The sequence below is a fragment of the Poromitra crassiceps genome, assembly GCF_964638095.1.
Source record: "Poromitra crassiceps genome assembly, chromosome: 3".
Lineage (NCBI taxonomy): Eukaryota > Metazoa > Chordata > Actinopteri > Beryciformes > Melamphaidae > Poromitra > Poromitra crassiceps.
In genome coordinates this window covers 41,464,351-41,485,674 of record NC_139625.1, presented here as the reverse complement: position 1 = coordinate 41,485,674, position 21,324 = coordinate 41,464,351, and the positions used below count along the sequence as shown (strand labels likewise).

Below are 21,324 nucleotides of genomic sequence, written 5' to 3'. Positions count from 1 at the left end.
CACCTCACGGGAGCATATTTTAATGATTTATACAGAAACGTAACTGTTTAAAAATGATATAATTGTTTGGGTAGACGTAACCTCCCTGTTTTTAAGTTCAAACAGTCTTAACATATGGTGGGGATGCAATACTCGCGGGGGAGCGTAACTCATCACAACAACAGGTACAAGCGCAGATTGGAGGCGTGCCAAATAATTTATGCATGGCACAAACGGGATTTGGGCGGTGTTAACCACCAGAATTATTCACAGGTGTGGCCTGGCAATGCCTGGGCGTTACCGTGAGTTACATCAATCAAACCAATCAGATTTCCGTCTTGCAGTCCCTATACAGCTTGCGTGAGGCATATATGCTGTAATTCTCCCCATGCGTAATTTGGATAGTATTGACTGTATATATTACCCTATCTCATAAAGACACCATCACATCATATACCTGTTAAAAACATCTGTGATTTGATGTTATTCCGGTTATTTTGTTGACTGGGGTGGGACAATAGAAATGTGTTTGCAACGGGGAAACAGGGACATTTGATTGACAATAATATTGCAAGTAGGCTATAATGTCCAAGTTTTCTCAATTAATTTCCCATTAACCCCTTTGCATGTGATAAAATTTCCCAAATTTTAGCAGCAGAATTTGATGTCCTGTCGTGGCACGTCCGTGCGTAATGACGGTTCTGCGCTGCACATTATGGTGCGCTCAAGCGCAGTGGGTATTTTAGCGTGCTTTAAGAGGTGCTTTTCAAAGCTCTTAGCGCAAAGTAATTGCGCGCTGCTGACGATAGGAGAATGCCATCTGTCAACACATTTTTGCGCCGAAATGCCAGGTTTGGCAGTGGCACGCCTACCCCATGCATGTCCAGTACAATTATAACAGGCATGCGCTTGTGCACGCCCCCAATTTGCATTGCGCGCATTTGCGTTAAACCAGCGCAAACGCTAAATTACCGCTTTTGCGACAATAGGGGCCCCTTTCTTCAACATCTTACCATCCCTTGATACTATGGATATCCTGTAACAGCTCTCAGACAGCTCCCCTCCTGCCACCCAACTCTGCATTTGGCAGCTCACCTCTGTTCCCTTATAAGAGCTATAAGATGCTGCTTTGGATGAAATTTGACCATTGTGCTCACGTATGCTATTTGACCTCCCCAGAGGCAGCACAGAGGGAATGGTGCATTACAATCTCAGCGGGGTTTACTGCCAAGATAAACAGCCATTTCTCCTGCGAGAGCCTGGAGTCAGAGATGCTGGCCTGTTGTACACAGATACACACAGAGCAGGTTCAGTGGGGCGCTTAGCGGAGTCCTTATAAACAAAAATGTTTTTGTTTTTCAGAACCTGTGATAAGGGATAAGGCTGGAAAACAAGTTTGAGTTCATTTCAGTTGGTCGAAGGCGGGACTTTAAATAGTCCAAGTGTGTGAGTTTTAAGGAAGCCGTTTTTTTCTCTCTTTTTCTCCTTCATGCAGGGCCTGACAGTTTAATGCGAGAGATTCACAAGAGCTGTTCAGCACTCCAGTATAATTCACTATATTCCCAAATGAATGTCCTGAGGATTTTCTGTGTTATCAACTTTATACAGCGCTTTACTGTACAGGTAGGCGCTTCAACTGTGGTAGCCTATTTGGTCACAACCTGAAGGCTCTTTTTAATGGTCTCTGATGGATTTTTAGATTGAAGACTGTTATTCTTTAGAAAAGTCTTCTCAAGCTCCAACACCCCCCTGGGCAGGCTAGTTCAATACGTCTGTGGAAATTGGCATTTTGTTGCTGTTTTAATTGTGCTTTCTGGGACTATCTAGCAGTGGAGTTGGCTGCTGGCTGCCTGGAGTGTGTGAAGCATGCTGGCAGCTTAATACGTTGTACTGGATAAGAGCTAGGGGGGCGGGGGGGGGGGGGGGTAGAGTCAACAGTAACTCACCCACGTATTCTGTCTGCTCTAAGCCCTCTCCTCGGCTACCATGAGCTGCCTGCCACCCTAACTGAGGACAGAGGGTGAGAGAGGGTAGAGAAGAGAACAAAAGAGAAGAGAAGAGAAGGAGGAGGAAAGAGAGAGAGAGGGAATGCGTTCTAGATTTTGGCCAGTCTGAATCACCTCAGTCCGGCCAGGACGATGAACCTGTAGGCAGCAGGAGGCGTGGCCGATGAAGGGTTAAGCATGTTATTTTGATAGTGATATGTGAGTGACAATGTCTCAGACAGTTTGGCCCTGATCTCCAGCGCCGTGTTTTTCCAGTCCAGCCCTTCCTTATGTATGGAACTGTCAGGGAATTCCTGGAATGTCTGGCTTTTTCCCTTTTTAAAATGTTTTTATTTCCACAAACTAAGGAAGAGAGTTTTGATAGAATTTATAATTTTAATGATAGCCTAGCCTATGCATACGATACTGAGGAAACACAAGTCACCTTTTGATCTCCCATTTCAACTTTCACTTCCAATGCTTTGATGGATTACACTTTTTTATTGTGAATTCCCTCATTTCCTCAAGTAATTTCACCTGACACCTTGTATAAACATCAATATTCCTACCCTTCCATAGATTGTTTTGGTACTTCATTCATCAGAAAAGTAGTTTGAATATAGCTTCACATTTCAGCTTTGACCAAGGCTAACCTTTCGAAGAAGTAAGAATAATATTGAATCCTTTACTGCACACAAGATAGCTTTCGTTACAAAGCTGTTCATTCTAAACTTCTGATAATACGTGGCTCGCTATAACTTTCCATAAGCTACTGGGCAGAAATACAAAAACAACTTTTTTACACCAGTACCCCCAACCCTAGGCTTGGCACCTGCCTCTTATATCAGCAGTGTAATATCTTTATTAAGATATTAGGATAAATTACCTTGATTTCGCCTCTGCACTGTTTCTTATAACATAGAATTTCCTGAGCCCCTCCCCCCTACACTGGGGCTGATGTTTTGTGCCAAACATACTGAAACTGTTAAGCGCACTGGCTCTTTAAGCAACCACAGGGGTGAAGTATGATGGCTTTCAAAGAGTATGCCGGCCCTTTGAAGTGCCAGGTATGCTGCATCAGCACTCTGAGAGCTGCTGCCCCGCTCCAGTCTGCTGACGCCCGGAGGGCCTATGAACCATATACGCCCTGCCTCCAACCCTCCATACACTCACAGTTAACTCTGCTGTCATTTACATCTATGATCCATACGCCCTGCCTCCATACACTCACAGTAAACTCTGCTGTCATTTACAATGCTGCACCTCCTGATACATTATCACATTTTCCAGTCAGTGGACGTTTTAAAACCTGATTTTTACAATGTGATATTCAGGCTGCACTCAAGGCGGCAACCTCAGGAGTGAGCGACAGTTAGCTACATCTGGTTAGGTTTCCTTTAGCTTCATCTTGGCTTCATATCTTAGCTCCATTCAAATTAATCTCCAGTACCGTATGTTTTGGTTGCTGCTTTGGCTTGTTAATAACAGTTATGGTTTCAGCTTGGGTCGTGATGTAGCTCCATATTAAAGGGCCACTTTGCTGATTTTCAACCAGCTTTGTATCATTACAAAATCAGTAGTATATGCAAATTAACAATGTTTAACCTTCCTCCATCTTGCCTGGACTTAGACCTCCCTGTTCATTCACCCAGTTCCTGCACCAAATGACTCATTGAATGAGTCATTTGGTGCAGGAAGTTCATTTGCATATAAAGTATACTATTGATTTTGTAATGATACAAAGCTGGTTGAAAATCGGCAAAGTCTGCCTTTAAAGGGGGACTTACCCCCCCAGATTTCTGGCAAAACTGTATTCTACTTGATTTGAAAACTCTGCAGGCAAGATGGCCGCCTAATAGTCCCTTGTACCCTGACAGAATTCCTAGCCCAAAGGGCTAGCGTCAAAAGGGCCTTTCTGTGTGGAGTTTGCATGTTCTCCCCGTGCCTCCCGGGGGCTTCCTTCATATAGGAACCCCCTTCACCAAAACATGCAATATCCTGGTTGCTAATGTGGTTCCTTCTCTGGTCATTAAGGGCGCCTGTTCGGAGGGAGGGGAACTGGTTGGAATAGCGTGAACCTCCCACGTGCTATGTCCTACCGGTGAAGCTTCCCCTGTCAGGTGAAAAGAAGCGGCTGGCTAACTGCCCATGTCTCGGAGGAAGCATGGAGCCAGTTTCGGCTCTCCCCAGATCGGCAGAGGGTGGAGTAGCAACCAGGATAAATAAATTAAATTAGCACTAATATGGGATAAAAACTTGGGGAAAAAAAATTATTAAAAGAATTCCTAGCCTATAAACTAACTAACTTGGCCAATAAGTATCTAACACAAAATAAAACAAACGGTAATATCTTCATTTGATGTAGAATGCAGAGGACATGTAACTGGTTCGTTAAACTTGCATTCCAGGAATATTGTATTTACCCCAATGCTCCACGTTAACGTAGTTGGCTCGTGCCTCAGAGAGCCTCGTTGTCCTAGAACCCACTCGCTTAGCGGCAGAACACACTCGAGTTGGGGGCGAAACACGCCAGGATTGGCCAATGCCAACGCCAGTGCCCAGAACTGTCAAATCAAATCATCGACAGAGATGCTGTGGCCTGCCTCCCAGTATTTTCAGTGTATCGGAGATAGATAACGTTATAAATATAGCCACGTTATAAACAACAAACTAACGATGGTGGTCCGTATGGAAACAGTGTTACTCGAAATGGTTAAAAGTTATATCAATTTGGTCATTCAGTGGCGTTTTACTGCCATGTAACATAACTAACTAGCCGCTAATATTAGCCACAGTAGGTGATTACCCATGAAGCATTGCGCTGTTAAAGGGCTCGCGCTAAAAACGGGTCCATTGGAGTGAATGGAGATGTTGCAACTCCTGGTGTGAACTACAGTACTACAGAACTACAGTAAATGCAGTCCATTTACAGTAATAATAATTAACGGGAAAAAAATCATTTTTCACATGAGTGGGAAAGGCGGGAGTTGGCCGTGACGTAGGTGCAACCAAATCGGGCATTTTAGAGGGCCCCAAAAAAAAAGTTTCAACCCATAGAGGGCACTTTTCCTGGTGAAAATTGTGCATTTTGTACAATATGTAACAGTTTGGTCTCTAATGTGGAAATCTTGACCAGAATCCTTCACACACCACCCCAAAAGCCATATTGGTTAAAAGCTGAAGAAAAAAGTGTTTTGGGGGTTAGTTACACTTTAAGTCTGCAGCAGGTCCACTGTACTTATCTCAGTCATTTGAACACTCACTAATGCGTCTTGCGCTGCCTTTGCACACTGACCACAGCACCTTTATCTCAGTTTTCATACAAAGCCATCATCTCCACAGCTGAGAAATACCACCACCATACTCATACAGGGTATTTTTACTTCTATCCAATGTTTTGTCAGAGTTGTTTTACTTGGTCTGATTTTATAAGGACATTTGCTGAACCAAAGATCCAGCTTAAAAAAACTCTTGTGAAAATGTAAAACTTGCTTGGTGTGGGGAAAAAGTCCCACAAAATTGTTTTGATGTCTTCCTCCTTGAGAAGAAAAAAAAGACATCGATTGCAGCCAGATGTGGTAATAGGAGTGAGGAGAACCCCTAAGGTAAGAGTGAGTGAAATTCCACTGAGATGGATTGGGTGGCCATATTGTTAATGAGTGGACATGCACACCTTCACAGCAGAACCCAACCTCTCAGTGTGAGTTATTATTACATGTCTGTCACCCAGCTCGCAGATGGACAGATGCACTATGCCAGCCAGGGCTTCCCTAAGCTTTTCAACTCAAATAGATGTGCATTAAACCACAGATCACATTTAGTAAGGGTTTGTCCTAAGTAACTGCGTAACTGTTGATACTGTAGGAAGGGGTATAACAGCAGGGTGGAGAAGGAAACCTATAGTCAAAACAGTCGCCCTTATAGAGTACCGCAGGGATGACGTATTTTTGTAGGCTTAACCAGAAATTGCGTTGGTTCTTAGGGAGGAAAAGGCTATGGGATTCTAGAATGCGTATTTCGGTTAAATGCATGAAATAAGGTCTGTGGTTAACACATTCACTGCCAGACGTTTTTTTTTTACTGTAGTTAGCTTCTGCCAGAGGGGTTTTTTGAGGATTCTGGCTCATCTTTCAAGACCCGAGGATTCTTTTCTGCTAAGATTTTGTGAACACACAATATCTCAAAAGAACTAATAGAATGTGTGCTTTCTCTATCTAAAAGAGTTAGTTTGTAGAGTTAGTAGTTATGTAAGCATTAGCAGTTGAATACAGCATGGTTTCAGCGTCAGAAAAAATATTCAGAGATAAACGGCTTTTTGTGAAATTCGATAGAACAGTCACTTTAACCATTCATTTTTGGCTCTCTCTCTCTCTCTCTCTCCCTCCCCCTCTCGCTCTCTCTCTCTCTCTCCCTCCCTCTCGCTCTCCCTCTCTCTCTCTCTCTCTCTCTCTCCCTCCCTCTCGCTCTCCCTCCCTCTCTCTCTCTCTCTCCCTCCCTCTCGGGAGGGAGACGCACTAGGTTTAATCCTAGTGAGAGGGGGAGAGGGAGAGAGAGAGAGAGAGAGAGAGAGGGAGGGAGGGAGGGAGAGAGAGAGAGCGAGAGAGAGAGAGAGAGAGAGAGAGAGAGGGAGAGAGCGAGAGGGAGAGTTGCTTCCAACTCCTCCCTCCGTGTGTGTCCTCTTGGCCGCAGCGGCCGTGTCACAAGCTCGTTGCTGCTGCTGTAACCTCACGTCACCAGTCTCATTGCTTTGCTGCTGCTGTGCCTGTCTGCGCGGCCGCTGTTTGAGGAAGTCTGGATGGACTCGCTCGCTTCTTGGAGTTTTGGTTGAGAGAAGCTTTTGCGATTCTGGTCATATTTATGCTGCGTGTTTCAAAGTGTGTTCCATCCGTGATCTATTATGCAAATTTGCAATCCCGCACTGCCAGCAATCAGCGCGAAAACGAAAGCGTTTTCGCCAATCCATTTTCATGAGAATGGCTTCAACACTGCTTTTTGCTTGCCTTCCTCCTTCCTTGTCGCCACTTAGTGGGTCGGTGGAATGGGTTGTACACGTTGTACACGTCCAATACTTATATAAGAGATGTAAAAGGGTTAGATGCACATCCCACCGTCAAAAAAAAAAATCGATTTTTTTTTTGACGTATTAATACGTCAATGGCAGTGAACCGCTGGATTTTTTTTTTACGTATTAATACGTCAGTGGCAGTGAACGTGTTAACAAAGTTTTATGGGAGTGGTAATTTTTGTTCAGCAGGATAATCTTCACAAACGAGGACCACTTTTATGACTTTTGAAACATTTTCTGAAAATCGCGTTTAAGAAATAAACGCATTTACGCTTCAAAAGTCATAAAAGTGGTCCACATTTGTAAAGATTATCTTGCTAAACACAAATTACCACTCCCAAAAACTTTTGTTAACCACAGACCTCATTTCATCCATTTAACCGAAATTCCTATTCTAAAACCCCATTCACTTTTTCCCTTCCGAACCGAAGTGCTACTTCCGGACTCATTCCTGCGGTGCTCTATACGTTCTGTTATTTTACTGACTTGCAGGCAGTGAAATGATAATGAAAAGTAACTAATTTCTCATCTTTCTGGGGACCCCCTGGAAGCCCCCCGGAGACCCCTGGAGGTTTCTGGATCCAACCACCACTGCACAATGCACTATGCATCAGTATACCTGTTTAGCCTACTCCCAGAACTAACCCCAGATACTCTGTATTTTAAGGAATAGTTCTTTTTAATTTCATACTGTTGCACTGAACAAGTGAAACACAAAATAAATAACTTCTGGAAATACCCCCAAAACTCCAGAGGCTGATGTTGTCCACACTGACCAGCCAGGGCTTCAAGATCCTGTGGACTGTGGCATGATGTCATCTCAGACCGTCCGTTTCCCCCACATTCACACGGAGTTAAATTGATGCCGCACATGTGCTCCGCTCGCAATGCCGTATTATCGTAGGTCATATTAGCATATTAAAGAAGCCATGTTATTGTAGGTCATATTAGCATATTAAAGAAGCCATGTTATTGTAGGTCATATTAGCATATTAAAGAAGCCGTGTTATTGTAGGTCATATTAGCATATTAAAGAAGCCGTGTTATTGTAGGTCATATTAGCATATTAAAGAAGCCATGTTATTGTAGGTCATATTAGCATATTAAAGAAGCCGTGTTATTGTAGGTCATATTAGCATATTAAAGAAGCCGTGTTATTGTAGGTCATATTAGCATATTAAAGAAGCCGTGTTATTGTAGGTCATATTAGCATATTAAAGAAGCCGTGTTATTGTAGGTCATATTAGCATATTAACACGTTCACTGCCAATGACGTGTTGATACGTAAGAAAAAAATCCAACGGTTGACTGCCAATGACGAGTTAATACGTCAAAAAAAAAAAAAAAAAATTGACGGTGGGACGTGGATCAACGCCCCCCACGTCTCCTATAAAAATATTGGAGCCACCGAACGTGTACAACCCATTCCACCGACCCACTAAGTGGCGACAGTGCTCTCCAGACTAGAAAAAGTCGAGCCAAAACTGCAGGGGAACGCGCGAGGAAACCATTATCATACTGTAAAATGGATTGGCGAAAACGCTTTCGCTTTCGCGCATTATCGCGCTGGGAGCTGGCGGTGGGGGATTGCAAATTTGCATAATAGATTATGCGTGCACACTTTGAAACACTGGCAGAAAGCCCACAATCGCACGCAGCTTCATTGCAGCTGAGCTCACAACCGAAACGACTCATGCAGACTCGCCCAAAGAGCAGCCGCCAGCAGCCAGGCAGCACAGACAGGCAGAGCCTCGCTTGTGACAAACGCTGCAAAACCACCAGAGACACACCCACGGAGGGAGGAGTTTGAAGGAGAGGGGGGTTTCCTGCTGCTATGGAGGAAATTACTGTTCAAAACTATTGTTTAGATGTCTGACGTCTTACGCCAAAAATAAATGGTTAAAGTGACTGTTCTATCGAATTTCACAAAAAGCCATTTATCTCAGAATAAATTTTCAGACGCTGAAACCATGCTGTATTCTACTGCTAATACCTACATAACTACTAACTCTACAAACTAACTCTTTTAGACAGAGAAAGCACACATTCTATTAGTTCTTTTGAGATCATTTGTGTTCACAAAATCTTAGCAGAAAAGAATCCTCGGCTCTTGAAAGATGAGCCAGAATCCTCAAAAAAAAACCTTGGCAGAACCTACCTACAGTATTGAAAAAACGGCTGGCAGTGAATGTGTTAAAGAAGCCGTGTTATTGTAGGTCATATTAGCATATTAAAGAAGCTGTGTTATTGTAGGTCATATTAGCATATTAAAGAAGCCGTGTTATTGTAGGTCATATTAGCATATTGAAGAAGCTGTGTTATTGTAGGTCATATTATCATATTAAAGAAGCTGTGTTATTGTAGGTCATATTAGCATATTAAAGAAGCCGTGTTATTGTAGGTCATATTATCATATTAAAGAAGCCGTGTTATTGTAGGTCATATTAGCATATTAAAGAAGCCGTGTTATTGTAGGTCATATTATCATATTAAAGAAGCTGTGTTATTGTAGGTCATATTAGCATATTAAAGAAGCTGTGTTATTGTAGGTCATATTATCATATTAAAGAAGCTGTGTTATTGTAGGTCATATTAGCATATTAAAGAAGCCGTGTTATTGTAGGTCATATTATCATATTAAAGAAGCCGTGTTATTGTAGGTCATATTAGCATATTAAAGAAGCTGTGTTATTGTAGGTCATATTATCATATTAAAGAAGCCGTGTTATTGTAGGTCATATTAGCATATTAAAGAAGCCGTGTTATTGTAGGTCATATTAGTATATTAAAGAAGCCGTGTTATTGTAGGTCATATTATCATATTAAAGAAGCCGTGTTATTGTAGGTCATATTAGCATATTAAAGAAGCTGTGTTATTGTAGGTCATATTATCATATTAAAGAAGCTGTGTTATTGTAGGTCATATTAGTATATTAAAGAAGCCGTGTTATTGTAGGTCTTATTAGCATATTAAAGAAGCTGTGTTATTGTAGGTCATATTAGCATATTAAAGAAGCTGTGTTATTGTAGGTCATATTAGCATATTAAAGAAGCTGTGTTATTGTAGGTCATATTAGCATATTAAAGAAGCTGTGTTATTGTAGGTCATATTAGCATATTAAAGAAGCCGTGTTATTGTAGGTCATATTAGCATATTAAAGAAGCTGTGTTATTGTAGGTCATATTAGTATATTAAAGGATGGCGAGCGCAGTGGGGAGTGAACTGACACCCACATGTAGCAGTCGGGCAGGCAGGGAAGTCCCAAACAGTCAAAGCCCCACATGTGCCGTGCTAGTGATGAGAAACTCACATGTAGCTCTGTTCTTCTCTCCCCTTTCCCCTATTTTGTTGCTTACTGTGTTGGAATTATATGGCCAGGGACTCTGGTTCCTCCTGACATGGGAGTCTAATTTGTGGCATTATGTTGTGATTACAAACCTTTTCTGAATAGACCTGTACACCTCACACAAACTATTTTCCTGAAGTGAAAAATATAAGAGCACAGGTAGCAATGTAGCATGAATGAGATTTTGGAGCATATGCTAATAAAATCCCTGTGGACTCTGTGTGAACTGTGTCCAACTTAAAGGAAATAACAACTGCTATAAACGCAGTTTATTCGCGCATTATCGCGCTGGGAGCTGGCGGTGGGGGATTGCAAATTTGCATAATAGATTATGCGTGCACACTTTGAAACACTGGCAGAAAGCCCACAATCGCACGCAGCTTCATTGCAGCTGAGCTCACAACCGAAACGACTCATGCAGACTCGCCCAAAGAGCAGCCGCCAGCAGCCAGGCAGCACAGACAGGCAGAGCCTCGCTTGTGACAAACGCTGCAAAGCCACCAGAGACACACCCACGGAGGGAGGAGTTTGAAGGAGAGGGGGGTTTCCTGCTGCTATGGAGGAAATTACTGTTCAAAACTATTGTTTAGATGTCTGACGTCTTACGCCAAAAATAAATGGTTAAAGTGACTGTTCTATCGAATTTCACAAAAAGCCATTTATCTCAGAATAAATTTTCAGACGCTGAAACCATGCTGTATTCTACTGCTAATACCTACATAACTACTAACTCTACAAACTAACTCTTTTAGACAGAGAAAGCACACATTCTATTAGTTCTTTTGAGATCATTTGTGTTCACAAAATCTTAGCAGAAAAGAATCCTCGGCTCTTGAAAGATGAGCCAGAATCCTCAAAAAAAAACCTTGGCAGAACCTACCTACAGTATTGAAAAAACGGCTGGCAGTGAATGTGTTAAAGAAGCCGTGTTATTGTAGGTCATATTAGCATATTAAAGAAGCTGTGTTATTGTAGGTCATATTAGCATATTAAAGAAGCCGTGTTATTGTAGGTCATATTAGCATATTAAAGAAGCTGTGTTATTGTAGGTCATATTATCATATTAAAGAAGCTGTGTTATTGTAGGTCATATTAGCATATTAAAGAAGCCGTGTTATTGTAGGTCATATTATCATATTAAAGAAGCCGTGTTATTGTAGGTCATATTAGCATATTAAAGAAGCCGTGTTATTGTAGGTCATATTATCATATTAAAGAAGCTGTGTTATTGTAGGTCATATTAGCATATTAAAGAAGCTGTGTTATTGTAGGTCATATTATCATATTAAAGAAGCTGTGTTATTGTAGGTCATATTAGCATATTAAAGAAGCCGTGTTATTGTAGGTCATATTATCATATTAAAGAAGCCGTGTTATTGTAGGTCATATTAGCATATTAAAGAAGCTGTGTTATTGTAGGTCATATTATCATATTAAAGAAGCCGTGTTATTGTAGGTCATATTAGCATATTAAAGAAGCCGTGTTATTGTAGGTCATATTAGTATATTAAAGAAGCCGTGTTATTGTAGGTCATATTATCATATTAAAGAAGCCGTGTTATTGTAGGTCATATTAGCATATTAAAGAAGCTGTGTTATTGTAGGTCATATTATCATATTAAAGAAGCTGTGTTATTGTAGGTCATATTAGTATATTAAAGAAGCCGTGTTATTGTAGGTCTTATTAGCATATTAAAGAAGCTGTGTTATTGTAGGTCATATTAGCATATTAAAGAAGCTGTGTTATTGTAGGTCATATTAGCATATTAAAGAAGCTGTGTTATTGTAGGTCATATTAGCATATTAAAGAAGCTGTGTTATTGTAGGTCATATTAGCATATTAAAGAAGCCGTGTTATTGTAGGTCATATTAGCATATTAAAGAAGCTGTGTTATTGTAGGTCATATTAGTATATTAAAGGATGGCGAGCGCAGTGGGGAGTGAACTGACACCCACATGTAGCAGTCGGGCAGGCAGGGAAGTCCCAAACAGTCAAAGCCCCACATGTGCCGTGCTAGTGATGAGAAACTCACATGTAGCTCTGTTCTTCTCTCCCCTTTCCCCTATTTTGTTGCTTACTGTGTTGGAATTATATGGCCAGGGACTCTGGTTCCTCCTGACATGGGAGTCTAATTTGTGGCATTATGTTGTGATTACAAACCTTTTCTGAATAGACCTGTACACCTCACACAAACTATTTTCCTGAAGTGAAAAATATAAGAGCACAGGTAGCAATGTAGCATGAATGAGATTTTGGAGCATATGCTAATAAAATCCCTGTGGACTCTGTGTGAACTGTGTCCAACTTAAAGGAAATAACAACTGCTATAAACAAAAGAACAAGGTTTTGTTTTGTCTTCTGGCGTCGCAGAATCTCTGGCCTTACAAGGTTCACACACAGGCCTTTGTTGGCAGAGGCTGAAAAAAAATGGAATGGCCTCATGGTCACACCATTTGTTTTTGCAATATCTATGCCATTACATGAACTGAGAAATGCATGGGCGTATCGCATGTTCACATGAGTTTCAGATCCCTTGTGTCTTTGTTTGGCTACACAGGATGGGAATATTTTTCATGCGGACTCGTGAGCGACACTAGATTATTTTCCTGCAGTGTGCATTGTTATTCAAGATTAATTGAATTCTAATTTTAGACCTTATCATAGTTTGGTTCTAAAAATATTGCGGCAATTGTGATCTCAAGTCTGACAATGTTTTCTTTAACTCTTGAGATGGACAAATGTTATTACATGTAACGGGAGGAATTTCCAGGAAGGCTTTTTCTCTCATTAGGCCCCTCAGGGATCCCGTTTCTTTATCTCCACTCCTATCTCCCTCTTTTCAAACCTCTCTTCTCCTCCATATTTCCCCTCACAGCTCTTGATGGCATTATTTTTGGCTGAGGTGGTCTGTATACAGCGACTCCACACAGACTCTATTGAAGCTTGGCTGAGGGGGGAGGCTGGACACCTCATTTCTTTAGCAGGGGCCAAAAAGGCAAAAGGCTGAAACGGGCTTAGTCCTAATGACAGATAATCCAGTTACAAACGTGTGGTGCCGCTCAAAACGTTTGCTTTCCAGGTTGTGGCTTTGTGATGTGGATGGAACGTGAAGCTCTGAGAGCGCTGAGGCGAATAGGAAAGGTTTCCAGTGCCCCCGTTTGCCACAGGCCGGCCCTCTTTGACTTAAGGCTTCTGCGGGCCCAGCGGCCACCGGCTGGGACGCTGTGAGCCCAGCGGCCACCTGGGCTGAGACGCTGTGAGCCCAGCGGCCACCTGGGCTGAGACGCTGTGAGCCCAGCGGCCACCTGGCCTGGGACGCTGTGAGCTGTCTTTTTATTTCTCACACATGATGTTACAGCTCAACGTGTGGAGGGAAATGGGGCAGTTAATGATCTAATAGCACATCCCCGGCTTGGTTGGATGGTCAAGTTGCAGACAAGGAGAAGATGTTAGCAAATACTATTGAGCCCCTGAAACCTGCACCATGTTGCAAGGATTGGCCATGAGAGCAGTGGTATGAACTGTGGATTGATCATGCTGTGAATCATTGAAAATTATTAACTTCTTCGTCAAACTGTAAAAAAAAAAAAATCTATAACGACACAGCAAGCAGTCATTATTAAAAAAAATATATATATAAATTGTACTTTGTATTTTTATTTTATTTTATTTATTTATTTCAGGGACAGTGCAACATTAATGAACATTTTCATGTAAATGTGCCGGATTATAGCCTTAGCTAATTTCCATCCACAGTCCCTCGACAGGTGAGGTACAGAAAAGTTTAAAAGAAGAAATAAGAAAATTAGTGCATACGTAGGGCATTCATACACATACAGCAATGTAAATGACACATACATACACATAGGGTGAACACAAACAACACAACACAAATGAAACAAAAACAGGGAACATTAGGGATATTAACCAAGGTGGACACAGGACTTTCAAGGACATACAAAAACAACACATAAAACAAAAGGTTTAAATGTGATCGCAGGTTTGATTTGATCTGAGCCATGACTTTAACAGCCCCTTAAAGGTGTGAAAGCTGCTACTTATATCTTATGGTCTCAGCGCTTCTATCTTTAGGCTTGGCCGGTATTTATTTATTTTTATTTTATTTTTCAATCTTAGGCTTGGGCGGTATTAATGTATTAACGTATACCGGTATGATTTTCAATACCATCAAAACAGTTTTCTATCTTTTTTTGTTCAGCCACATAATCGCACGTGTCCTTGCTGTGCTGCTTAGCCTAAATTATTGTATTCGCCATTTGTAGGTTACTTTCTTTTTACCTTATTAATAGGCATATATATATATGTTACAAGCAACACTATATTGTTTAAGACCACTTCAAACTGAAGATGTTACAGGCTTGCCCATAATGGTGTCCATTCCATTCATTTGTCATTCTCCATTGAGGACATTTGTGAACAATATTGTTAATGTAAATACGGTTTTCTGAAACATAGAAGTTTCTTGGCCAACAGAAGAATTATTTGGAGGTAGAAGAGAAACACTTAACACAATTGGCTGGTTACTCCCCCCCCACTGATGAAACTAATACCATCATATACCGTGTATACCTACCCGGTCTAATGTCAGGGAGGTATGAAAAATAGATACTGCCCAAGCCTACTTTCAATGTATTTGTTCTTCTGCAATACTATTCTGTCACACCTTCTTCCCCATCTCCTGTTTCCTCTCTATGGTCTACATTCAATGAGAGAAGTGTAAAAGAGGTTGCGCTCTCACCACACATCAAACTACTATATAGCTTAACAGTAACAACGTATGCTATAAGGATAGAGTAACAATGTCAGATCTCTATCTTTAGTGAATAGTGAATCTTGGGTTTCAACACGGGGTGAAACCTTATACGTCATACGAATTCAGTGTGCACTACAATATCCATCGCAACATTCAACTTATAATATAGAGTGGAGTGTCTTTTTTTGGTGGTGATTTAAAAAATGTCTTACTTATTTAGTGACTTTTCTCTCCCTTCATCGCAGTCCTCCAAGCCACAGGCCGCTAAAGGACGAGGAGGGAGTCTGGGACGGGCAGACGCAGAGTGCCTACAGCATGGTGACGGGCGTGAACCCCCAGCAGCGCTACCAGCCCACACAAGGAAGCTACCAGCTCCAGTTTGCCATACAACAACTGCAGCAGCAGAGACTCCAGTCTCAGCAGCTGCTGGACCAGACCCACTGCCGACACCAGGTAACCAACAGCACCGTGTGTGTGTGTGTGTGTGTGTGTGTGTGAGTATGAGTGAGAGAGTGAGTGAGAGAAGGGGGGGGGGGGGTGGCTATTTCACACATAGTTTGTAGAGAACACACACAAAAGACACCATGACTTGAACCCAGGTCCTTTGATTTAAGGATTGTTTCCCTACTCAATACACCACCTACTGCCCAGGGTGTTTAGGCAGCAACATGTGACTGGGAATGGGATCTGTAGCAGTTTCTATCTATCTATCTATCTATCTATCTATCTATCTATCTATCTATCTATCTATCTATCTATCTATCTATCTATCTATTTATTTATTTATTTATTTATTTATTTATTTATTTGTTTGTTTGTTTGCACATATATTAAATATGTATATTAATATACATATTAAAATCAAGAATAAATGAAGGATACAAGTGTATGAAAAGATTGTGCAGGTGCAGAGAGAAGAAACCCTAATGGGCTTATTCGAGGTCTCTTACTTAAGAAGTAAACCAATATCAACAACAATGACATCAAAACATACAATATAAACAATATACTGTAGTTCTTTGAAAATGTTTAGTGTTAATTAAGGTTGAGGGCAGCTGGATTGTTTCTCCTGCTGTCTCTTTTGATGTCTTACTCTTATTTTAGCACCGCAAGGATGAAAACACAGAGCAAAGCGTATGAGAGCTATTGATTTATAACTCAGGAAAACTCTCATATTTGTGTCTGTACAAAATATTCCTTTTAGTCAAGCACAGTGTTGTCCAAAACAGTGCAAAAAGCACCCACATCAAGGGGAAAGCTTTCATGTTAGCATTTACAAAGCTATTCTGGGAATCTCGGTCCAAACCACTGAACAAAGTGGTGTTTGGTGGGAACATCCTCACCAGAAGCTCTTTCCTGGAGAGCAAACATGACTCCTCACACCAACACGACTCTTTGTTGGGATGAGTGACTTGGCAGTGCTTAGATTAGAAAGTGAGTTATCAAGGCATGCTGCCCATAAGGGCACGAGTGGGGCCCCGCTGCAGATCCCATCACGGATTTGAAGTCTTAGCATTACATTCATGGCAGGTTTGAACTCCGTTTATGTTCCCATTACAACACAAACAAAATTTTGGGACATGATTTTCTCAGCTGTAGTAATGTAGCAACAAAAGAGCTTTTAGTCATGCGTGACTCGCCATGACAGATGTGATTTGGCGGCGTGCTGAGGGAGATTAGAAAGGTAAAGGGATGTCGGTCATTTGACACAGTATTGTTTTCACCTTCAGAGAAAATAGATAGATAGGCTCTCTGACTTTCTGTACAGTTGCTTTGAAAGGGGATCTGGACAGGAAGAGTGTGTTTATTCATCTTGTGGAGGTTGTTGTGGAGTCATTCTATGGACGGAGAGAAATGGAGACAGGAGAGCGCCGTGGGACAGCTTAAAGGGTGGAATGATTGGATGGACTCTTTCCCCCCCGATCCGGCCTGAGTAATGCAGTTGCGCTCACGTCATTGTTGAGTAATGCAGTTGCGCTCACATCGTTGTTTTTTTCATCGTCTTGCTCGGGCCCTAATTAATGCAATTGAGGTGATATTTTTCTTGGCTGGGCCCGGCTGCCTTACGCAAGGCACTTTGTGAAAGTGATCCCCCTGCCTTGCCCCAGGTCCCTTCCTCCTCCTCGTCTCCTCCCAGTCAGCTCTCTGCTTGAGCTCAGTTCACCAGTCGACCAACCTTCACTCATCGCCATCTCCCACCAGTACCTGTTGCTGAAGCCTCTCTCCTAAGTGGACTGTGTACAGTCCATTATGTGCTATGAAGGGCCCAGTGTTAAGCCAGCCATCCTGTTGTTCAACCCTCACAAACTGAAGTCATAGGTGGGTTGACTCGGGGCACGGTTGAGTCACCATCAAATTGGGGAACCCTCCCTGAAATCTTTGCTGCCACTCGCCTGATCCACCCACTCTGTCTGGTGATGAAGAAGAAGAACTGGACGGAGAAACCCGTCTTTATTTGTCACACGACAATGCACAACACACGCATGCGGCCAGTCACACACACACACACACTCATGCCGACAGAGGCCGGTGAAATATGGGGCCCTATCTTTGCATCGGTGTAGAAACTGCGTTTAGGGCCTGGCGCAGCCCAGATTAGTGGGTGTGGACCAGCGCACTCGATATCTTGGTGTCGGCGCTACACGCGGCCTCAAGCATTATAACCACGCCTTTTAAGCGTAAAATTATGCACCGTCTGCTCATTGGAGAAGTGCAGTAAAGAGTCACACGCTTGCCTTTTAAGCTCCAATTCCACGGAGAAATCCAGTAAAACCAGACTAGCCAAGCGCTCTGCTCCCCCCCCTCCCTTCATCCCTTCTGTCTGTCTCCATATAGGCTATTATTCCATATTATTATGCTTCTCAAACCAATCTAACTGCAGTTTAAATACTGCAAGCATGTAAATACGCTACACTATAGCAAGATCAAAGTGAAAAGAATGTTCTAAACGCATCAGCTAGAAAAATATAGCCTATCCCTATATGATGAGATTAATTAGATTGGTGAAAGTTTGTCCAGAAAGATATCGTTTTCTCTCCCCTGCTGCAGGTAGGATGATGCACATAAATATAGCCTACATTATGTAAAGTCATTGCAGAAATGTGTTTTTATTGTAAAACTAAATGTGAAGTAGGGCCAAGTTATTGGAGCAGACATCACAGTATAGCACATGACAGTAGAAGCGCGTTACGCTGTCACTTATCTAAATCACGTTAAATCGACGAGGGATATATATAGGCCCAGGATGACATATATGTTACACATAGGCTGGTGTTTTCATTTCGATGTTTTATTTGGTCCAATATTGAAATGTTCTACAATTGCAGGTTGTGTTACCATTACACATTATTTAGATCTACCTTTATATCTATTTTGGCTCATTTGGTTGCTATTTAGTAGCGAAATGGAGTAGCCCAATGCATGCTGGGACATTTCACATGCCAGGCAGTGAACTTACAACTTCTTTTTCCTATGGGACATGTGTTGTGTCTGTCTGAGCGAGGGAGTCAGAGAGAGAGAGTTGTATTGTGCCTGTCAGACTGAGGAGAGAGAGGGAGTGACACAGAGAAGGGTGACAGAGGAGAGGCAGAGGAGCGCTCCGCGCAACTGGCGCACTGAATAGGCCTGGTTTTCAAAAGCGCAAAGCGCTAAATTTACGCCAGGTGGGAAGATATCATTAGGCCGCTATTTAAGGCTGAAACGCCCATTCTCGCCCATTCAGGGAGTGCGCCACGCCCATTCCGCCTAAAGCGCATTTGGCAGCCTAAAGCCATGTTGATATCTTACCGAGGCAGGCGCAAGGCACGTTTTTTTGCGTTTAAGGCCCGTTTTAGCGCCGAAGGCCTGTGGGAGAATTGGGGCCATGGTCTCGGCATTTATCCCATTCAGGCTTGTCCTTCCTCCGGGGGGCAGCCAAGAGCAGTGGGCAGCTTTCTTAGTGTACAGCACACGGGGACCATCTTGAAACATTGACGTCACTGGTGGTCAAATGGCGATGTTCTGCATGTTTTTAGTGGGGCTCTATATCAGAATCAGAATCAGAAATACTTTACCGATGTTGTATGGAGGAACCCCAGGGGAGCACTGGGAAAACATGCAAACTCCACACAGAAAGGCCCTTTTTACGAGATAGCCCACCTGGGCAGTGGGCACTGAGGACATGGGGAACACACCCTCAGCGCCCGCAGCATCCCAGGTGGGAATCGAACCCAGGACCTTCTAGCTGTGAGGCGACAGTGCTACCACTGCACCACCATGCCCCCGTGATGAGCATCTTCAGATGACCTCTTCAGTCCAGCACGTTTTATATGTATGTGTTCCATGGGCATAAGACTCAATAGAATTCAGTAGACTTGCCCTGTAAATCCTCTGAGAATCAGTGAGTGTCTTGACTCTCCTCTGTAGTGACATGAAAGAAACCATACAGAGGGACTGAACTCACCTCGCTTTTATGGGAACATTTTATTTGAAGTATTTCGGCTTAACTGAATACAGAAAAGGAAGTGTTTCGTGGAGCGCAAGTGTGCACGTGCATATGTGTGTGTGTGTGTGTGCGTGTGTGTGTGTGTGTGTGTGTGTGTGTGTGTGTGGTTGTGTGTACTCGTGTGAGGGAGAAAGAGAGAGGGGGCCGTTCCGGCGCTCCAGTCCGTGTTCCAGTTACTGGGTGCAGACTGCGTGGCTCCTCCACAGGCTTGGCCCCGGGCCACCTGGCAGCCAAAGAAAGGTGCCCTTCCTGGCCCCGCTCAAACTGCAACGCGGCTATAGACCTCGCAACCTGGAAACTCAGCTTCTCATTTATCAACACAGAAATGACATCAGATATTCCCTGTCACACTGCCGGTGCTTTGAAACGGCTGCGCTGGGAAGCTGGAAAACCATTAGCTTGTTAGATAGCCGTATAAAGCGGCAGAGAAAATAGCATCGACATGAGACGTGGAAGGAATGTGTGCAAAGCATTCCCCAGCATCACAAGGACCCAGTGAATTGTGGCTCTTAAATATTATGTCAGGAAGAGAATGCTATTTTCCTCCTTCCCCAGCCTTTGAAGAGCTATCTTGTCTAAACAAGTAAATAATGAGAAGAATTTGCTTTTTCAGTGCAGCCAATTGCAAAAAATGTCAAGCGTGTTTTGATATTGGATGGCATTTCATTAATTTCCGCACTAATTCATTTCAAGGCCTTTCACCTTAATGAGCGGAGACAGCATTTTCTTCCCATGACTAAACCCATTCCACATGGGATTGCTCTTCCTCTTTCCTCTTTTGGTATGGAAGTTGCATATCATAACAAATTGCTAGCAACACACTTATTGATTGTTTTTACTGTAGTTGTGTTGACAATGAATATCACACAGATGATGACTACAGTCTGGTTAAATGTGTCCGTGTATCTGTGTGCATTATGCACGTGTTTTGAAAGAATACATAAACTTTTCAGCAACTAAGCTCTTGAATCATTTACAATGTGTGTGTGATGAGAGGATTAGTAGCAGTTGAGCAGTGTGTGTGTGTGTGTGTGTGTGTGTGTATCTGTGAGATGAGAGGATTAGTAGCAGTTGACCAGTGTATGATGAGAGGATTAGTAGCAGTTGACCAGTGTGTGTGTGTGTGTGTGTGTGTGTGTGTGTGTGTGTGTGTGTGTGTGTGTGTGTGTGTGTGTGTGTGTGTGTGTGTGTGTGTGTGTGTGTGTGATGAGAGGATTAGTAGCAGTTGACCAGTGTGTGTGTGTGTGTGTGTGTGTTGGGGTTTAGTGCTCAACATTGAAAAAGCTAACTCATACTGTCCACTAAACAAGCATTAGCTTGTACTGTACATAGAGGTGAAACTGCCACCAACCACCTTCTCATTATACAAAGATAAGTTGATCACAGAGCTTTTGTGTCAAGGGTAAGTGTATTGTTTTAATGTCATTTAGGTTTTAATAATCATTTGGTCTTTGTTGTTCCTTAGGCTCTAATGCCAGAGCAGACAGGTGCTCCCCGGGCCCTGGCTCCCACAGACGCATTCAGCCACCCTGTCCATCCCGCCCACAGACACAGCCACATCCAGGCCCATGTTAACCCCGCTCTCACCCCAAAGCCGCCCAGCAGTGGCCGAGACAGCCGGGTCAGGAAGACGGCGACTCAGCGCTTCATCAAGTAAGACCAGCGCTGTAGCTGACTCAGTCCATTAACT

The 21,324-nt window shown here is 42.7% G+C and overlaps 1 protein-coding gene across 1 annotated transcript in view; it reads left to right on the top strand.

Annotated features, from left to right (window-relative positions):
- ttll5 (tubulin tyrosine ligase-like family, member 5) overlaps positions 1 to 21,324 on the top strand; it is a gene marked incomplete at its 5' end in the record, with an annotated part of 80,457 nt that overhangs the window by 47,615 nt on the left and 11,518 nt on the right. Inside the window, 2 exons of the mRNA XM_083633998.1 lie at positions 15,397 to 15,604; positions 21,100 to 21,287. Coding sequence (XP_083490124.1) covers positions 15,397 to 15,604; positions 21,100 to 21,287 — 396 coding nt within the window. The remainder of the gene's footprint in view (positions 1 to 15,396; positions 15,605 to 21,099; positions 21,288 to 21,324) is intronic.